This window comes from Ischnura elegans, chromosome X, assembly GCF_921293095.1.
Source record: "Ischnura elegans chromosome X, ioIscEleg1.1, whole genome shotgun sequence".
Classification (NCBI taxonomy): domain Eukaryota; kingdom Metazoa; phylum Arthropoda; class Insecta; order Odonata; family Coenagrionidae; genus Ischnura; species Ischnura elegans.
In genome coordinates, this window is record NC_060259.1 from 76716868 (window position 1) to 76738723 (window position 21856).

The 21856-nt window shown below is 35.6% G+C and overlaps 1 protein-coding gene across 6 annotated transcripts in view; it reads right to left on the reverse strand.

Moving 5' to 3' along the window:
• Positions 1–21633, reverse strand: part of LOC124171566 — a 71651-nt gene extending 50018 nt beyond the window's left edge. For 2 of the 6 annotated variants that reach the window (XM_046550740.1, XM_046550739.1), the window contains exons 1-3: positions 21502–21572; positions 20341–20447; positions 5390–5473 (exon numbers count right to left, since the gene is read on the reverse strand). In XM_046550740.1, coding sequence (XP_046406696.1) covers positions 5390–5473; positions 20341–20412 — 156 coding nt within the window. In that variant the 5' untranslated portion in view covers positions 20413–20447; positions 21502–21572. Of the gene's footprint in view, positions 1–5389; positions 5474–17779; positions 17973–20340; positions 20448–21501 lie in introns of those variants that run through there. The other 4 variants (XM_046550741.1, XM_046550742.1, XM_046550745.1 and 1 more) reach the window with 4 other exon arrangements.
• Between the last annotated feature and the right edge of the window lie 223 nt (positions 21634–21856).

Below are 21856 nucleotides of genomic sequence, written 5' to 3' on the forward strand. Positions count from 1 at the left end.
TGGAGTTAACTTTCCACTTATAAAAAGTATTTTTACCCCAGACCAGACAACATTGGCATTTGTAAGACATTTTCAAGGTCTAATGACTTACACGAAATTAACATGATTAACCCATGTGGGCCAAACTGACTTAGAGAATGAAAATGTATGTACTATTACTGTGCCTTTAAAACAAATATGGAAGACTTCGCACTTTATACATGATACAAAGAATGTGCTCTAGAGTTCCCGAGAGGAATTTGTAATCCATTAGGTATACCAAATACTGTGAATATCTAGCCCCTCCAATCTCTTCAATTAAAATGATTAGATTTCTAATAATGCATAACGAGTAGAAAGGCGGAGTAAATTCACTTTCATCCCATTTTTATCCAAAATCCAAACATGATCCAGGCAATGTCTTTTGAAAGCATTGCAGTCTGTTTGCTTTATGTTGGTTGTACAGCAAGTGCTTAATCTATCGGAAAATGTAAATTAAAGTTAGAAACCACAGCATGGATACTTTAAACACAAAAATCTATGTTTAAATTCATGGGGTAATTTTAGAACTTTTGATAGCACCAACTTAGTCAAAAATACAGCTACAAAGCAATCACCTTTGAAAAACATGGCTGTTCTGCGTAAGTTTCATTATTTAAAAGCTGAATTTCAAGTTCCATATTACCAGACAGTGTGATAGGAGTACAGGAATAATTAATTTCCTGAATGTAACACCATTCAGTTAAATATAATTCAAAGAACTCCGCTGGCGAGCCAGGAAAAAGAATTAAATTTTCTCGCAATGCCGAAAATATTTGTTTGAAAAAAAAGCTAGCTATCTGTGACGTCACAAATTTAACATTTCATTAAAAACATAGAACCCTGTATAATGTTTTAATACCACCTCCATTATTATCTAATTCAATCAATCAATAGAGATTAGATTAACCATGTAAATATATGATCAACAATTAAGTTCCCTCGACACCCAATGCTTAATAGCTGAGTAGGACCGACGAATTGCTGCAACAGTAGAAAATTTAGTTTCTGAAAGTGCTGAGACAAATACAAGAAGCATATTCACCTCATAGTGTCCTAAATTGCAATTATATGGCACTATTGTAGGCACGCTGTAGCATTAAAGCAAAAAGCAGTAGATTAGTGAAGTGACTATATAAAAAATTAAGGGATGAAAGTAAAGAATGAAAAAAGGTATTTTCTCAAAAAAAATTCACTAACATAACAATGTTCGAAAAATGGCAAATAAAAGATTAATATGACAAAAAACTATGGAATAAGACTAATTTGATGGCAGAAGAAAAACTTTAAAAATCATATGTGTAATTCAATCTGGTCATGCAATTATCTAGATACAATGATATCTCATCGAGACAAAGAACTTGTATCTAAAAGCTAATGACAGCTCATTATTATGCGTTTGATTGGTAAATAATGTTGGGCTTCTTCGTAACTTTTAAGATGAAAAACTACATTGTGAGTGCTTTCCGAAAGGTACAATAGGAGTCACACAAAAAGAAATCACAATTTGTAGTATAAGAGAATGAAGAAGATTTCATGTTTTGTTTTTGTTCATTATGCTAAGATCATAATTAGTCGATTCACCTAAAAGATTTCAAATTTGGTAATCATTATTGTAAAAAAAATTCACTTTGGTCTTTTTCAAGGTTCCGACCACTTATTCACACTGTAAGAAACTAATGGCCTATCTACAGAGTCTGGACCCAGCACAGCTATGTTTTTGTCTAACACCTCAATCAAATAGGTCAACAACAATATCAGGTTTCCCACCCTAACTAAATTATAAAATTCATGTTTTTTTCCAGGTTTTCACGGTCTAAATGTCGTCAAATTCACGGTCTGTTGATAAGCCATTTTAGGCAGAAATATTGATGACGCAACAATTGCTGGCCGCACGCTAACTAAAAATTTATCAAACGCAACAGACGCCGTGAATGCAAACGCAGCAATGAAAGTGCTACCTCTTATGACGTCACCTATCGTTAGCAAAATTCAGGGCCGGCTAAACGTTGTGAACGCGATAATGGAGGGAGCAGGGTGGTAGGGAAGTGAAGAAGTGTCTGATTTTTCACCAGGGTTAATGAACACTGTTTACTGCTCTTCCTATCACAGCCTCATGATCAATGTGTCGTCATGGCACGCGGACCAATAATTGCACTTTGAATACACGTGTGCAGATAAATGCGTGGACAGTGTCTGCGGGTGACTGACCTAGAAACATGATCAACATATCGACTTTTCTTTTGATCTGTCAATCGTAGTTCTGCTATCAAGTTTGAGAGATTTTTTAAGGAGAGACGAAATTCAAGGCTTTTTCCAGGTTTTTTCACGGTAGACGAAATTCATGGCTTATTCACGGTTATAAGGTTTTCACAGTTGAGTGGGAACCCTGAATATAAGCATAGCCAAAAATTGGAAAATGTGAAGTGGTTGAGAACTGTAGCTTGATGATGAAAGCAATCTAATACTATTATTATGCGTTTGATTGGTAAATAATGTTCACCACAATATAAGGAAAATTCACATATTTTGAGAGTTGTAAGAAATCACAAAAGAGGTAACACAAAGACAGGAAGGCACATTATTTAGCCATCATGCTCGGATATAGCACCTCTTCAATCCCTCACTGTCCAGTAAAGGGTCATTTACTGCCTTGGCGGAAGGCTATGAGCCAGAGTTGTCTGAATCCTTCATCCTTCATTTCCAGGAAGGTGGCTAATTTTTAATATTTTATTCAGGCCAAAATTCAAAATTTGTTTCACATCATTGTTGCTAATATTCTCCACAGTGCATTAAGTTTTTAAAAAATACTTTGATAATATTTTGTGCTAGAGTTAAACCTCCTAATTTCAGGTCAAAAAAAATAAAATACAAGCACAGAAAAATTGAAGATATGCGAATCAATTATTGGTCCATGGCAGTACATTACTCGAAAAAGCATTTGGTACTGCCACATATTATTTCAGAAAGGAAAAATAATGAATGAGAATTGGAAAAGAAAAATATGCAAGCCACTACCAAGTTTTCAAGCCTTGCAGCTGACTGATGAGATATTGGCAGCGTTAAACGTAAATCATTCACTAAGCTTCCATCACCTATCTCAGAGGAAAATGGACCATATTTGTCAATGCAAGACTAACCACCTGAATTTAACATTGTATGCAGTAAGAATATCACAATGGTAGCAAAAGTGCCAATGCATCAATCATCTCTCTCTGAAGAAATTCTGGGCGCACCTCTTAATTTATAACATACTTCCCTGCTTCCTCATTCAAATTTTTTCAGGAGCACCCAAAAAAAAGCTACTTTGCATCCATGTCACATAAGTAAGATGGTAAATTTCGAGTACTTTTGAATACATCATGCCTCTACTACATTAGATCCAATTCACACCATTTACTCAAAAGAGTTGATATTAGACCACCAGAAATAAAGCAATCTTCCAATTAGCAATTGAGCACTAATATCCATCCCCCTATACTTTACTGCCAAATACCTAAGTACACAGAGCACTGAAGGGAACTGGCAAACAGTGGCGCAACAGTTCACCTGGAAGTGTAACTGCTCGCAGCCACCGTGGATAGCATGTGCGCACCTTCAAGGTAAGTGCCATGAAAACTATCGCATCCCTCTCCCCTCTGGCATCCTCGAGGACGCAGCAGCCACTTGACTGAACATTTAAGAATTTTCACTACAAGCATTCATTATATTTATTTCTCTTCCTTTGTACTTAATTGCATCACTTTATTTTCAACTTCTCCAAAATCAAGGACGTTAACCCACCCCCCGAAACCAGTATTTAGGGCGAAATTCTTCGAAACACTCCAAAAAAATTTTCCCCTTCGCTTCCTTGGTAAAGCAGTCCCAAAATTGGACGGATTTCCCAACTCTTTCGTATCATCCTCCCAATTGAATTTACTTATTCTGCTGACGAATATTGATCGTATAATATTCCCTAATCCTCAAGTTATCTCATAATTAGAACTGAAACAAAACTGGATTGCATTGCATGAAATGCATTTGTGATAAAAGCCATTTATCTTTGAATATAATTTTTAGATCTCTATTTATAAAAAATCCATACATATATCAACTAAATTACAAAGTTGAAAAGGATATCACCAAAGGAAGGCATTAATAAGCAGAAACTGATATTGTAAGGCTGAAAATGTTCACCAGAATCATTTTAAAAGGCATTTTGTACGTATTAAAGCCCATTTACATTCCTAAGCATCAAGTTGTGAATGGAATGTTTTCTTTTGTCAATGAGCACTAGTATTGAATGGAAGTCTCAGTGTGTACCAGAAAAAAATTGAAACATATAAGGTATCACATCTGCATCACCTCTGTACTCAAAAATGTATGTCCATCCATTCTGCAGCTTTTTATTGTAACTTAAATTTACATTTTTTTAACGGCAGTTTACTTTCAACAATAAAACTGATCATATTATTTTTTCCCACCAATTCCTTTCTAAAACTAGCTATCTAAAAAGTAGTACATGGGTTACCAAAGGTTTACATGAAATAATAGATGAATTATGGTGGACTATCCCCCGGCCCACATTGACCTTTCCCCTTCAATGCACAGCAATGCCTTTTCCCTTTCATTTAATCCATGAGCTCAGTTCCCTTCCCTCTCCAAGGAACTTTCCTCTAGCATGGTTTTCAACAGCCTATCCCAGCCAAAAACTCTATCTACACCCTCTGTTCTCCGTATATATAAAACTGTCTCCCTTAAGAAAGTCCTTTCCTAACACACCATATCTATCATTATCGATCATTGAACGCAAAAAATCTAGTTAATCTAGAGAAGATACTAACAAAATCTCATTCACCTATACCCAAGGATAATGAATAAATAAAATGCAAGCCTTTTCTGAAACTATGAAACCAAAACAAAGAAACATACAGATTAGGAGATTAAAACAATTATTTACTAATAAGCAAGATAAGATCACTCAAAGGGTACTAATGAAATTTCATCGCCCATGATGCAACAACATTCATAGAACTCCATGAAGATATCTAAAAATAGGTCTTACTTGATAACAAAATTACTTCACTCAAAGTTAACCGCATGAAATATACTATCCTTCGGTGCGCCAAGCTACAATCATTCATTTAATTAATTTACAAAGAACACCCAAAAGTTGGTCTCGGGTTGGAATAAGGCAACACATGACTAGATAAATCTCCACTAGAGCCCCGCAATGATTAATTCCTAGCAATCATAGTAAATGTAACTACTATATTCTCCATGTTCTTACATCCCATCACCGAAAAGAAATTTTTAAGGTCAGAACCTTCAGGCTGTTTTCTAAGTGAAATCTCCCAGGGTGTGCTATGTACAAAACATATTTTGCGATTACCTTAATGGTTGATCCTAGGACATGGCTCACATCTAAGCAAAGGGATGAACATGGTGGATTCCCAGCAGACATTGTTGAAGGCTTCTGCATCAAAATATGTATTAATCGAAGATATTTGGTAGTCCAATAATCATGATTATCTTTAATTATTGTCGAAATTATGTATTATGTACTTTGTCAACCAGTTCAAAATCATTATTGATAAAATGGATCCTCAAAATAAATTATATAGAATGAGAATTCATCAAATGACGTATTGACAGATTACATTAGCACTACATTTCAACAAAACATGAACTGGTATCAACTTAAATTTGATTTCTTATTAATTGAGAACAAATTTACACTAATTCCAATCAAAGAAATCAAAATTTAAACACACACAAAGCTATATAATTCAAATAAAATAAAAGAGTTAATACCAAGACCCATTCCATGAAAAAGCATGCACTACAACACATGGCATTCCACAAACATAGAATTATATCATACACTAATTGAACAAATTCAAAACCACAGGCACTCAAAAAACCCAAAATAAAAACAACACTCAAATCTACCCCAACCACATACCAAACTAACAAAATTCTTCATAATTTAAAAAGTATGTCTCAATTTGCAGCACTACTTTCTCAGATATTCTGTCTGTTGCATCAACTCAAAACTTATTTCTAATATTTCTGATTACCTCCCCGTGACTAAAATCTTCACAAAATCACTACCCAGTGATTTCATTCACTACAACCCATGTCTAAGATAAATAAAAATTATGATGATGATGATTGATAACATAATTTGAAATGAATAAAAATAAATCTGAAACAATTTTTCCAAAAATAAATCCTTCAGGTATAAGTTTATACTTCGCAAGAAATGCTAAATATTATTTACATTTTAAAGGAAAATATGATAGACATCCAAAAGCTGTTAGATAACAACATTACATTGAGTAAGCCAGATACAAAATTATTTGCGTAATTGTGCAGAACATAAAATTTCTAGACAAAATATAAATTTTCATGATACTACCTTGGCCAGTTTTACCAAATATTTTCATGAAAACAGTACCTTAGTTATATCACCAATTTCACCACAATCTCTGCTTTAAGATAATCATTCATCTAAACAAATTTGAAGGCTCAACTTAATGGAAACTACACACAGAAGCATAGTGTTCTACAGATACAATATTAATATACATTATATATTAATTTAAATATATATACGTAATGTATATTAATGTATTGTTTCCCTAAGGATTCAAGGCAAAAATTCATTTGCATTTATTCTTTCACGCTTTGCTTTGGAACTTTTGAGTAATCCCTGTCATATATGAACAGTCCAATGATCCTAACCATTCAAATTTTCCCCATAAGAATACAGATCTAAAAAAGGAGCCACACACTTCCTCTCACTTGAGACACGAGCAGTGGGCTAACATCACCAGTAAGATCTCAGAAACCTCCAGATGCCTTCATGGGGTTTCTGAAGTTGCATTAACCACTCATTCCTTAATTTTATACATGGAACTCTCCTGAAGAATAAAATAAGTTAAGATCTCCCAAGTTTCACACCTGTTTAGGCTCTCCTCAACTTCTTCCTACATTTAACTAGCAACTCACAAATTGGATTCCTAACGTGATAGGTGAGATGCTCAGCAAAACATTTGAAGAAGCTAGCTCAAGAGTGAAACCCAAGAGATCTCCTACACTTGCTCTCTAGCTTCAAATCTATGGTGAGCCTTACAACCAGGTTTAGGGCATTCTGGGCTTAAACTGTTGTATATACTTGAGAATCGTATATGAACCTTAACTCAGTCACAATTGAACCTGACAGAGACAGGCAGATTAAGCGGGGGTAGCAGCAGCCCCCCCTCCTGCATAATTTCTAGAAAAATTGAAATTAATATATAAATTTCCAAAAGTTAACATGGTTGTTTGAGGCGTAACTTGGTGAAAGCAATTCATTATTAAAATTAACTTAAAAACTGAAAGATTGATTAGCATAGCCATTCCAGGAATGGGATGGAAAGGAGGACTGTAGTTAAAGGAGGACTCATTCCTCCACCTGAGGCTTATTTCCTAAGACGAAAAGATATTCTATGGAATTGAAAATTATAGTAAAATATTGATATAGGGAACATTGGTTTTCCTTATTTTTATTAATGAATCAGGTGATTCTTCAACTTCAGAAAAAATTAATTTGCTCAAACAAAATTGCTCTAAACAAGAATTGAGTACATAAGCAAAAGAGGATTCAAACAGCTCTCTAATAAGTGACATGGTTACTAGTCTTTCACTACCAATGAATCAAAACTGCATCACACTACTCAGTAATAAATGGCATATTCACAGTTACAAAAGATAAGTATTTAGTAACAGCATAAAGTGAAGTATTGACATCATTAAGACATTTCCAAGACAACAGCCGCAGGGGAAGGGGCAATCTGTTTCACACAGCCATTTCTGATGAAAAATACATATAAAGGGAGCAAGCAGATTCTAGGAAATGGAATTTATTTTACTGTCTTTCATAATATTAATTACACAGATGTCTAGATGATGAAAAACTCTTTCAAGCATCAAATTTGAGCTCAGACAGATGAATTGATGTGAAACTACTGCAGTATAAGGCGTGAAAATGTTGAAATTTACGATGTACTCTAAAAATATGAACATGCAGGTTGTAAGATAAATCCATCATACAGTAAACCAAACTTTAAGGAGACAGCCATCTTTCTAGCAGCACCTAATAATCTTTAATACATTAATTAAGACCAAATAGCATGCAAAATTTCAAATGCTGTAAATGTTCTTCCACTTATTGGATTTTAGTCACCAATCAAATAATCATAACCATTACAACAAATCATATCTCGTTTTCAAGTTTAAAAATGAAGACAAGTGCCTGACTTGGTGAAACACACAGATAAATATTGAAATAAATATGAATACAAATAATACAGAGGAGGAACACTTCATGACCAAAACGCAACTCCTTTTAACAGAGCTTCATACCAATTCTTCAGCACATAAATAAAATGGGACAGCCAACTGAAAACATGGAAAACCATTTATTTCAATTATTCACGACAGATGGGATGAAAAACACACAATGGCATTTAAAGCCTACCCCATCACTTTATAGCATTACAATTTCATAGATGCTCAGTAAGACTCGATTAGATGAAAATGATTTATCAGATGACCAAAACCAGAAGATAAATACGTACAGAGGAAACAGAATTTAAATTAACCAAACCATTCATGAATTGCTGCTGTTAATTATGCACACTATCATAATAGCTTTTGTGTTACATTTTCCTCTCATTAGGCTTCTACAATGAATACAAAATGTTGTATTTATTCTCTTATTTACAATATTATCAAGCATCACTCAATGGTCTATCCCAGCAGTTTCCTTTTCTGCTTGTTTTTCAACAGATTCAATGAAATCCAGCCAAATATTGTCAAACATTCTAACGATGAATGCAGAATTTTGAAAGTCCATCGGACTTTTACAGGACTTCACAGGACATAATAATTTTGACATCTGACAAGGTTATTTGCACAGACGTTTTTATGTCAAAAAATTTCTTGCCTTTACCAGAGGGCATTCATTCAAGGAATTACATGAAGATCCAACATGGATTTTCCATGAGAAGGTGAAAGAAATGATAAGGCTATGCCAGTGGTTATTTACTCTACGGGAAAAAGACTAATAAGTTCAGAAGAATTCCATTTACCCAGTGGTTTCAACGGTCAGCATGCATACAGAATCAATTGCCTACAAATAAAATGACTAAAACACTAAGTTCAGCTATTTTAAGATTGTAAATATTCTGAATGAGGACAAATTACAATATTTAGACTTTAAAGCTCCTTTTTACATTACTGCTTGCAAATGAAGCCATAGAAGTAACAGTATATACCCCAGGCAGAGAATTAATCAGTAAATCCATGGTACAAGAAAAATAAACATTAATCAAAACCCAATTACTTCTGCTTTGATACAATCTTTTATCCGCAAGGTGAGGGCCTGTGAAGGGGGAACCCTATGTCACACCACTTCATAGATTTATTCAAAAGCAGTTCCAAAAGGAAACTTGTTGCTAGGAATGACCAGCTTTAAATAACTTTATTTACTGGCAGTTGAAACGAAATCCATACGGCAGCACAAAAGCGCCATGGCCAAAACCTAGCAAAGAAGTCTCCCCATTTGCTTTTGTTCATCCTTCTTTCGAGAAAACTTTGAAATCTGAACATCAGGATCTTCACGAGGAAGATAATGTTATAATTCCTCTAATAGCACCAAATGATTTGACAAATGTCATTTTCCTTGAGAAAAAGTGGACATTAAATGGACTTCTAAGACTGGACTCATCTGATGGATCATTCACCTCATACCGGTTGGACTCATTGATCAAATTTTTCAACAAATGCCAGTCACTGGGATATTAATTGCAAATCGGTTCGGCTACATGGACAATGCTAGTTCATGTGACACTGAAATCTCACACCCATGACCATTCCAATAAAGTTGACCCCTTTTCAAATCAGAGAGAACAAATTGAGATGAATGTTATGACATACTGTGTGTGGAGAAAATGAAAAGAACTTCCACAAACCTGATGAGTAATATACTAGGTGACAGTAGTTACCTAATCACACACACACCCTATTGACATAGTCTATCAGACCAGTTTCACTATAAAGATGCCGTGGTCGATTTGTATAGAAAAGGATGCTGCATGATTGCTCTTGAAAAATAGGAAAATAGTTTTAGGAAGAAAACTGATCAATGATACCCAGCTTCAAAGCCATTTTCCTATTTTCCACCTATCATCCATCAAAGCACAGAACCAACCCCCTCCCTCCACAAATCTTCTTCTGAAAGCTCAACTTCCAACCCCATCCCTCTATCCTGTTTCATTCCCGAACATACTTAGAGAAGATCAAATCATTTCCTTCACATTAGATGTATCAGATTATCCAAGGGCATCAAAACATACATCAATAAAAAAAATATGGAAATTTTCAACTCCAAATTGATATTACCTTCATATGATATTAAATCTCATTAAAAAACAAAGGACAACAAACATTGAAAACAAATAATACAAACAAATTAGCTTGAAATTTGTTCAGCCTCGATTTAACTCCCTAAAAAATAGTATACAAATCCAAAACATAACATCAAGTCATTGGTTGAATAAATTGATGGTACACAGAAAGTATCATGCTATATGACAAGGAGCAAATGTGACCGAAGGCAGATTATTATACATAAGATCTTGCAACACAATATTATCATGAAGTGCTATCAACACTACACACCATTATCACTGTAGGTTTTCAACCAGCCAAGGTATTCTAACATGGAACATTTGATTTCACCCAATTTCACTTCCCACACATCTCCTCCTTCAGTTTGGCATATGACATATTTTAATTATATACATCCTATTCCCCCAACAACTCCCTTCTCATTAACCAAATATCTTATCCTCTGTTACAGTTTTCTGCATCCCTCTTTCCTAATGACTCACTTAACCCACAATTTCTGCCTATCCTATTCGGAAGGTAAATGCTTGACAATTTTCTCAGAGAAAAATGACTGGGTGAAAAATCCTGGGCGAACAGTTGTAAACACGAGCATCATTCATTTCAAAAGTCATCTCAAATGACTCGCAGCCCTTACTTTATTATCCGACCTTTCATTTTAAATTTACCAATTAAGTAAACCAGTTTGAACTGCAGTTTGGAGTACAATGCCAAAAGGTGCAGGATTTCTAATTGATGGGAATATATATGCAATGAAAATAAGGTACGAAGATTGAAGATTACGGCAATCTTCATAGTAAAATAACCTCCAATTCATACAATGCTCGGATTTTGTCACATAGGATGATTTAAAAACTTAACACAACAGAAACTTAACAAGGTCACTTAATCACAAGATCAATTCCAAGGAAGTTTCCCATTGCTGCAGTGACTCGAAACATTAAAGTACTTCTGGTAAGAAAATTTTCTGCCCTTCTTTTCCTCCAATAAGGTTTTCTGGATATTGATGATAACATGGACACCACCCTCCAAACCCAAATCATCTTGCCATTCACTCGACCCTTCCATGACAACAGGCTCCAAAGTGGGGGTAGGATCTGAGAAATCTGGCCACCTCCAATATAATTTCTAAATTTTAGAATATTTAATGTTGCAGGTAATTGTGACTGTTGTTATTATTCTCGACTTATGGATACTGCTGTAGCTTCATGATCGCTGATCAGTGACTACTTTTAGTCGTTCATCTTTTCCTAGCAATGTTTTCCCAGAAATTCCTTAACGCTCAAGTAATAACAAATTCCAAGACTTACAAGGTTTTCTGTTTGAATGGTTAACCTGACTTATGAATGATTCATTGGCTCAGAAATACCAATGAAGAATATACTTCCTCTAATTCAACCTCAACTTGCAACTGCATTTCTCTTTTCTTTTCTAGTGCCCCTCCCACTTCAATTCAACATATGACAAAAAATTCCCAGATACATAAATATGGAAACTGCAAACCAATGCAGAGGAAAACTTATACATACATAAAATTAAAATCAAAAGGCAAAAATTCGTAATCTGAGCAAAAAAGGTGATTTCTTTCACTACAATTTTGGTCAGTTTTAGGTAGAAAAGTACCGTATTTCCCGGCCTATAAGACGCACCGGCGCATAAGACGCACCTGGATTTTTCAGGTTAGAATTTACGAAAAAAACTAAAATACTTGGATAATACAAAAAAGAATTTTAATGATAAAATTTTACATAAAAACGGAACTTTAATATTAAAAAATTTTAAAATTATTAATGAGCAAATATATCAGAGTTTATTCATCATAGAACCCCAGAAATTCCTCATCACTGCTGCTAAAATCATTCACGTACATATTTTCTCGGGAGTCGTCACTTTCCTCATACAAAATGTCATCTTCACTTCCATCCAGCGCATTGCTGATTCCACACTTTTTGAAAGACTTTATGATAGTCTCAGTTTTTACTTTCTGCCAGGACTTTTTCACCCACTCACAAACGGTAGAAATTGACGGCCGTTTCATTCTTCCGGTCGGTGTGAAATCGTGAGTTGGTGCCTCAATCCACTTTATCCATTCTTCACGCATAAATCCCTTGAATGGTTTATTGATTGAAACATCCAAAGGCTGCAGTTGAGAAGTCAATCCACCAGGAATCACAGCAAGATGCGTCTTCAGTTCTGTAGCAAGGATTTTTGCGGACTCTGTTATATGGGCCTTAAACTGATCGCACACTAACAAAGACGATTTCTTCAGAAGTCCACCTGGACGCCGGGACCACACCCTCTGCAACCACAGTTTCATACCCTCTCCATCCATCCATCCCTTAGGATGAACATGAATATAAATTCCATGTGGAATTGTACACTTAGGCAGCGTTTTTCGTTTAAAGATCAACAAAGGAGGGAGTTTTGAACCATCAGCACAACACGCAAGGACAACAGTATAGCGTGTTTTTTCGTTGCCGGAAGTCTTTATCGTAACTGTCTTTGCACCTTTAACGTCCACAGTTCTATTTGATGGCACATCAAATGTCAAGGGAACCTCATCCATATTTCCTATCTGTCCTATTTCAAAACACTTCATTTTTCTCAGGTTAAGTACGTATTTATGGAATTCGATGATTTTTCTTTCGTATTCGGGTGGCAGTTTTTGTGCTATTGTGGTTTTAGTACGCATGCACAGACCATTTCTCTTCATAAATCTTTCACACCACGACGTTGTCCCAGAAAAATCGGCAATAGACTTTCTCGCTTCCATTAAAATCATTTTTGTTGAAACAGTGATCCCGTTCTTCCTGTGATTTATTATCCAGGTCTTAACGTGCTCCTCAAGCTTCGGCCATTTCGGAGAACATGAACGTAAAGTTTTCTTACTCTTATTTGCATTCATTAAATCTACCTTCTGCTTCCGCCATTCTCGTATCATCTTCTCGGTTGGAGGTGGGCCGAAACGCCTTGCAGCTGCCCGGTTGCCGTGTTCCGAAGCATATTTCACGACTTCAAGTTTAAACGCAATACTGTACGACAATCTTCTCTCTTTAGATCCCATTAGGTTATTCCAATTTTGACTTTTTATACAGAAATTACCAAGTTTCTGTGCTTAGAAGCACATGTGCAGACTAAATAGAAAGATACGTATTACGGCTGAACTGACGGAACACCGAGCTCATACTTTGTTACCTAAGGTTGAGTGCCGGTGGTGCCGGTAGACTCGTGAGTTTATCGTGAGAGATACAATGTATTAGCATGTAGATGACATCTCCTTTAGCTCAATGTATGTAAGTTTTGCAGCAGCACCCATTGCAAGATTAAACTAAACATGCTACATTGTATGCATTTCTGACTTATCCGGGAATTTTTTTAATGGAGTTAGACATCGACGTATTAAAACTTTATTTCTAACAACCTGCTCAAAAGAGTGCTATTATCAAAATTTTCAATGAATTGAACTATTTTCAATGCCTGATACACTAAAAAATACTTAATGGTAATTATTTATCCTGTCAAAACGGTTGCTTATTATAGGACGAAGTTATACCCGTGATATCCGTATACCATCGGCGCATAAGACGCAGGCAAATTTTACAGCACATATAGGAGAAAAAAAAGTGCGTCTTATCGGCCGGGAAATACGGTAAGTCTCTCCACTTCCAAGTAGAAAATACACACCCACCATGCCCCAATATCAGAAACACAATTTACAATGCAACATTAAATTATCACAATAAAATGATGTATAAGTGCATACTATAGAAAAAAGTCATGATGTGACTTAAATATAATGAAAGAAAAACCTCAAGAATGTATGACAACAATCAGCACATACAATGCAAGACATACAAAAATGTCACGGTGGCAGCCAAAAACAGTGGTTAAAACCTTCATAACACCAAATTTCAACAATATCTTAAAAGCCACAAAATTTACCAGAAGCCTTCCAAGACCAAATGTGAAACTTTTTCCAATTATTACAGTGTCAACTATGCCACCGACAGTTTTTCCTACAAAAAACTACAGTGGAAAATCGGTTTAATGAGTGCTAATTACCCCCCAAAATTCAATTGCTATATCTAACAGTGGGATGAAGCCTGTCGATTCCCATATTTACGTTAACCCTTAGGCTGAGGGAGTTCACCATTTTAGTGGTCAGCCAGTGCAGAAAAGACCCCTCCGCAGGAGGAAACCCCTGCCGCAAGGACTGGTCGAGAGGAGTTAAGCCCCTTAGCGATCCATATGGTGAGGGAAAGTGCCCAAGCGTAACATATCCAGGAAGCAATAAAAATTATGGGTAAATACCGCAGTCAGTGAGCAAAACGTTACCACACTCTTCGGGTTAACTTACAAATTGTCTTTTGTTTCCGTGCTATTTCACAGAGGAATAAGTTTGTATTTATCTTACTTTGAGTATTTATACATAATTTTGCAAATAATATATGATAAAATGGATTACTGGTGCTCTTTTTCAAGCACCACACATCTCTGGCTTTATCGCATACGATTTGCAACAAAATCATCATGGAACTGGGATTGTCTGGGATTGATAACATACAAAAAATTGCTGAGCAAAGTGGTAGAAACCATATTCCGGATGCCACACCAAACAGATATATCACACAAAGCTGCATCAGAGGTGGTCGTGGTGGGAAGCGGTTCCACGAGCATGTGGTGCAGTTGCTCTATCCACGACATTTAAACCTAGCTCTGGGATACTAATGCCTAAAGCCACAGATATCTAGGTAAGCCAGGTTACCCTTGCACATTCTCAGCCATCATCATCAGTCATGCAAGAATTACAATGACAATCTAGCATGGAAACACCTCATGACATTATGAGAGAGGAACTGACTATGAAAAAAAAACCGACGGTAAAGATCAGTGGCGCAGGTAAGGGGCACACTGATTTCAACTAGATTGTATCCCGATTCGGTCTATCCCATGCAAATTCAGGACAACCCTGCGTTAACTCCACCTTTAGCCACACCATCAGCCCCCGTCATCAATTGACCAGGTTCTTCTCCACTGCTTCTGCTCAGTGCATTCATAATCAAGAAAAATAACTTTAAAATTCTGCAATATAATGAAAAATATGCTAAGGAAGGCTACAGTAAGTGAATCACTTGCGCTTCTAGACTTATTTTTTGCACTCGAGATGGGATTCTGGTACCACCAAGGATTTATGCAACAGGAATAAGTGATTGACTACCAAGAATTTCCCTTCAAAAAATTAGAAGTAGTTAACAAAATATTTCAAAGCGATGGGGCAAGTGAGCACCACGACCTTCATTTGAATATGATGCAGTGGCAGTCAAGCCAAGAAGCAAGCTTGGAGTTGGAAGTATGGCACTGACAAGTCTAAGATACTAAGGCAATTCTGGGACTAGATCTTGCCTAAACAGGATTGAAACATATCATCAGTTTTCACTGAAAATAAAGTTAGGTATGTGTCCAGCATCTGAACTGTTTTGGCTTAGACTAGCTTACTATTAGGAGATGACTGCAGAGATCTTGAAAATCCTAAAGAAATACTTAATTAACCCACTTAATGCTGTTTCCATAGTGTACCAACAAAAAATGCAGAAGGCAATTTAATATAATGTAGCATCTTAGGAGGAAAAAAAAAAACAATTTTGTTGACATGACAATATGAAACTTTAAAAATTGTAATATTTAGTGACAAAAAGTTTTCCACATTGGAATTTAAATTGATTGCAAAACTTCAAACTGCATCAATGACAAAGAGCTCATTAAAACTTAAAAATACAATTCCAGGGCCATCAAGGCATTGCAGTTATCCCATAACCGCCCCCAGCTAAACGAAAAAGGAAAATATTTTGTACTTAGAAAGGAAAGTTAGTTCCACTGAAATTGTATGCACCAAGGATACACGTATTAGCTAGAAACCCAACATCACCTGAATCCTGTCTTATGAGATAAAGCATTGCCTTATACAGGGCACCCATATTATTTCTATTTTTTCAAGAAGTCCAATTACATACTTTATGTAGATAACATTGCACCTTCAACTTCAGCATGAACACCACAAACATGCAAAAATTCTGAGGATCAAAACAGGGACTAGAAACACAACTGAATCATTGCTTTCATTATAGTATTTCACAACTTTACTAAGCATGGTCATACATTTGGCCACTATGAATGTCCTACATCATAGGTAGACAGCACCTTTCACTTTTTTGCTGCCTGGTAAAGGTCATACTCGAGACCCATCACTACAAGTAGAAGGACAACCAGTCATACACATTCATAGCACATTTATTTTATGTATTTAGCTGCCACTCACAAAATATACATCGTCAAACGTGTTTAAAGAAATATAATTTTGTATAAATGTTTAATCACTAACATTTCTAAAAACAACACCAACAAATTGAAACATATCTCGAGGACATTTATTTTGGTCTCCAATTTTTTTTAATGCATCTAAGAAAACAAAAGAAGCCATTTACCACACAGACAGCCCAAACAAATAAGAGTAGAAATGTGCATCACGAAAAGACATAAAAAAAGCCCAATTAGTAATGGAAACTGCCAAGCATGAAGCATTAACTCTTGTACAATACATCTTTACATAAATTTATGAAGACATCAGTACAATTACATAGAAGAAGCATCTATTGCAAGCCCTTGTACCACATTTGCCTGTATGTAAGATATTGGATGCCATAGGCCTGTTTAAATAATATAAAAATAATTAACAGTTCATAAATATCATTGAAATGCCTTGTTTCTGTCCACGCATTTTTACAAGTTGGACACTTACATGGTGAGTTTTTACTTTAACATTTTATGTTCATGCATTCATACAACTTTTACATGCTAATTCATCACTATTATTAAATTCTGCAAAATTATCATGAAAACAACCAATAAAATTAATTAATAATGAAATGCATGAGATTTATGCTAATAACTTAAGCGTTGCTGATGGAAAACAGCAAAAACCTATTTTCCAGAATTATAACAGCTGTAAAAAAAAAATCATCTTACATTTATGCAAATGCAGTACTTGCATAGCAAGCTTCAGTTGTAAAATGTATACATATGAATCAATACTAAGAGCTGGCTTTACAAAATGCTTAACATAAAAATTTTATAACAATGGATATTACAAAAGTATGGCAAACATCAGAAACCTCGGGACACAATAACAACAAGCTTTACAGCAAAAAAGAAAATTATTTGCGGACTATTCAAAGCACCTAGTAATGCATACATGCTATTAGTGCACCTTTTCCTTCGACTCAAATAGAACGAAGAAACGAGCACATGCGTAAATATAAACGAAGCTCACCGTGGTCTGGACGGAGTACAGGGACGACATTCAGGTTGAGCCAATTGTATAATTGGAGATGTAGTCACATCAGAGGCAGTAGCCAACATATGGCCCACCTATCTTCTAATCCAGTTTGGCACACTCACAGGGAAATCTACAGGCCAGTTTCACAATACTGATACCTTTTTAATCAGGCTGAAGTCAGCATACGCTAAAGAAAAAATCATCAACTTCACTTCCAAAAAATTTTCTTCGGTAATGCAAAAACACCGGTTAGGCAGCCTAGCATTTAATTTCATTATAGCCCTTAAATATGTGAAGCAATATATGTTATTTAATTATAAAAATTCATTAAGAGATAACAATTTCACTGCAGGCTTCTGGCATGAAATAGGCCCAAAAATGAAAATATTTGTGCATAAGTAAATTTAACAGCAAGAACAGTAACAATGCTTCAAAGAACACATTTTCTCAAATGAAAAAACATTAACCCAATAATAGCAAGCACATTTTTGGCATGGTAGGTTAAAAATATCACCAAGTTTTGAACAGTTATTCTCATGACTATAGAACATGAGTCTTAAAAACCAATTAATACTTCCACACTCCTCTGTAGGCTCATATTAAGCTAATAATTGAAATAAAACATAACAATGTCTATAAAAATGCTGACATGGACACTAACAGGGTTGAGTAAGTAAAACAATTCATTATTAAGCTAGGAAAATAACAGAAATCATCCATAGAACTACATTTATGGAGCTAACAGAAGAGGACAGAAACAATAAGCCATGATAGAGATTACCTATTCACTGAATACAGGGAGATTGCCCCGTGTTCATAATTCAATGAAAAAAAAAACATTTCAACTCAGGTAAATTGGCCCTTAAATACAATGCCACATCCATTATCAGTCTACAGGGAATGGTAATTCATTATTAAACATAATCTCTACAAGGAAAATAACACTAACTTCAAGAGACTCGATACAACATTTATGCATGATTTACAAAAGTACATAAAGGGAATTTATAAGGTTACAAAAAAAAATTTCGGCCATCAAGTAGATTTCCTACCACACACTGCCATCAAGATTGTTACAGGCAACATTTCATTACATTTGACTGTATATAAGAGATATATGGATAACTTAAACAACATAGGTGTGCAAGCATAATTGTAACATTTCGTATTAACAAAGCCAAAACATGCTTTTTAAAAAATGAAACCAAATAACATACACAGTCTCCCAAACGTAATTTTATCAGACAGAGAAACGTAATTATAACAGGCCTAAGGTTAAAACAACATTGATGAATATGGTTCGGAGCCTTGACTTATATAAAAGGTTAAACTTCGAAAAATAGCATTATTTACTTTTGACAACACTCAATTTTGGGTAATAGGCATTTGCTTAGTCAATTCGAATCTCGCCGGTGCCACACTACCAACGTTATTACCATGAGTGCTCATAATATTAACGTGAATAGAATGGCAATACTTTTTGACATCATTACAACATTTACTTCACACGAGTTATCAATCAGAACGTTACGAATGATGAGAGAAAAGGGCAACCAAAAGGAACTTAATTATTTACATATTCACTTGAAACGTCACAACAATGGTGAACTACGCCAATAGAAGATAAAATTTTGCCAAATACCGTCATGCAAAATTTTACGATGGCGTCAATTTATACATACACAAACAATTAGAGTCCAATGGCATACATATGGCTTTTGAAAATTACCATTAAATAAGTTGCATGAAATTTTAAAATCATATAAGAAAAAAAGATGTTGCAAATTGCGGATGGGGCAGTATCGTGAGTTTTGCATGAAATTAAGGTTTCCAGATTTCAATAGCGATGGTGGCTTGTAACTTATGAACATAAATGCAGTGGAATGTAAAACTCATTAAGATTCTAAGCCGACGACAGCAGTGCCAACATTCTACAGCATGCAAATGACAAATGGTTAAAGCAACTGGTACTAACAGTGCGCCACCACCAGAATGACAAACGTGCATTCCTACAACTGAGTAATAAATTTGAAAATATACTTCTGCGAACATAAGCAAAAATGGTACGGAGGAAGACGCACTCAGTGTTATAAAATTGTAAAAAATAAAGCACATAGCCGCCACCTCTTGTTACCAACACAACCAAAAGTCTATCAATCCGAGCAAGGAGTAACTGAACATACAAGGCATTAAGTGCGAACGGATTTATGCCGCAGTTTAAATTCGTGCTTCAATGGTAGCCGATGAAATTTGATATCAAAGCCTTGAAGTAAGCACTCCTAAATATATGTTAAGCCAAATTGAAAAAAATAAGTGAAAGGGAGACGAATGTATTTACAGAAGACCACACGGATCTGTGGAATTTAAAGCTTTGGTCATATTGGGGCAATAACATCCATCTCAAACTTTCAACCTAGCATTGGAGAAATGGATTGTAAATACGTTCGCACCTGATCTCGATCGTACTTATAGGGCATTATTAAGGCGCTGAGAGCAAAAGTGGCCACAATATTTGACAATAGCGCAGATTTTTAACGAAAATTAAGTGAAATTACCTTAAAATACGCCAGGATCCATGTTCGCGATGAATTTTGAAGCACAATAATCCATCGGAATCGCACCCACATCAAATGCGACGGTCATCCACCACTTTTCTCAGCACCTCAACCATGAGAAATATCATGTAGTCGATATTCCCTCATGGGAAAAATTATCACAACCACAGCACTTATTGGTTACAACAAATGTAACAACCCATTCTTGCTCGATGGGGATGGGGAGTAACACCATAACACTTCACAACAAAGCCAACAATGTGGACGAAAAACAAACAATTGGTACGCATAATTGATAGCAGCGTATTGTAGTTCCTACAAGGATAATTCACAGCTTAAAAGCAATCCCTTCAAATATCTAACATTTCAAACGACGTAAAAGGATGATAATGCACATCTCCAGCTATTTAAATATGCCCCGAGGTGCAAGACATAATATTACCACGGAGCTAGGAGATGTCCATAACTTCCCGTGAAACGAAACTGAAATTTTTTTTCAAAACGACTACCTCACTGACGTAAAATAATAAGGCAACACTGACTTGAACATCGACATGAACGAACTACTAATATACATTTTGACTGCACAAAGATGATGTAAAACAATGCTCTTGGCTTCCAAATTTGCGAAGAAACAATTAATGACAAACGTGTCGCATTATGTAAACACTCCAACGAAGGACGGTGAAGTATGTAACATTCGTCTTCACTACGGAAGTTAGGGGTACACTCCAATTGACAACGATAAGCTGCTTCAGCAGGCATGAAAGTCAATCTCGTTCACACAATTAATACAGGCATAAAATCATCACAGAGGAATTTTAAAGTGCAAATTACCAGCTTCAGCCAGCATCGGCTGAGGAATATAGGGCTACGAGCGTTTGCGTTTACCCATTACGTCAGGGCACAAGCTCTAACGGCAAACTTTCAATACTGTTAATGGAGCCAAACACTTTCGCAAATTCTCCTCGAAACATGAACCGTCAGATTTCAGTGGAGTTCATAATAAAACAGAAACAAAATAACTTTAAGCCCTTTATGTAACAGAACATGGCGGATTGTTACGCGTACGGTTGATGTTAACACATATATGAAAAAGGTCCTTCCAAGGGTAATTACACAAAATGGTTTGAAATATATGTTTCTTAGAATCTATATTACCTTATATAGGAATTTAGCAACCCCTAATTCACTTGACGGTGAAGATTTTACACTATTTGGGAGACAGTCTTCTCTTCCTTCTTCGACCGACATCTTTAACTCTGAATCAAGCACGCAGTACCGCCATGTACGATTGGCTTAGAGGTCACTGGAGGAGTCAAAGGAAGTAATTTTTCCATAACTATCAGTTTTGGACGTTGATGATTAATTTAGAGTCGCCACAGATGTTGTGATAAAATTAATTAGTATTCCATTTTTATGTCGTAATTTAGGGAAGTATCTTCGGCTTTATTTTTCAGCCGATGACAGATTTGTATTAGCGGTATTGGCCATTCAATTTTTATTAAGAGTCACT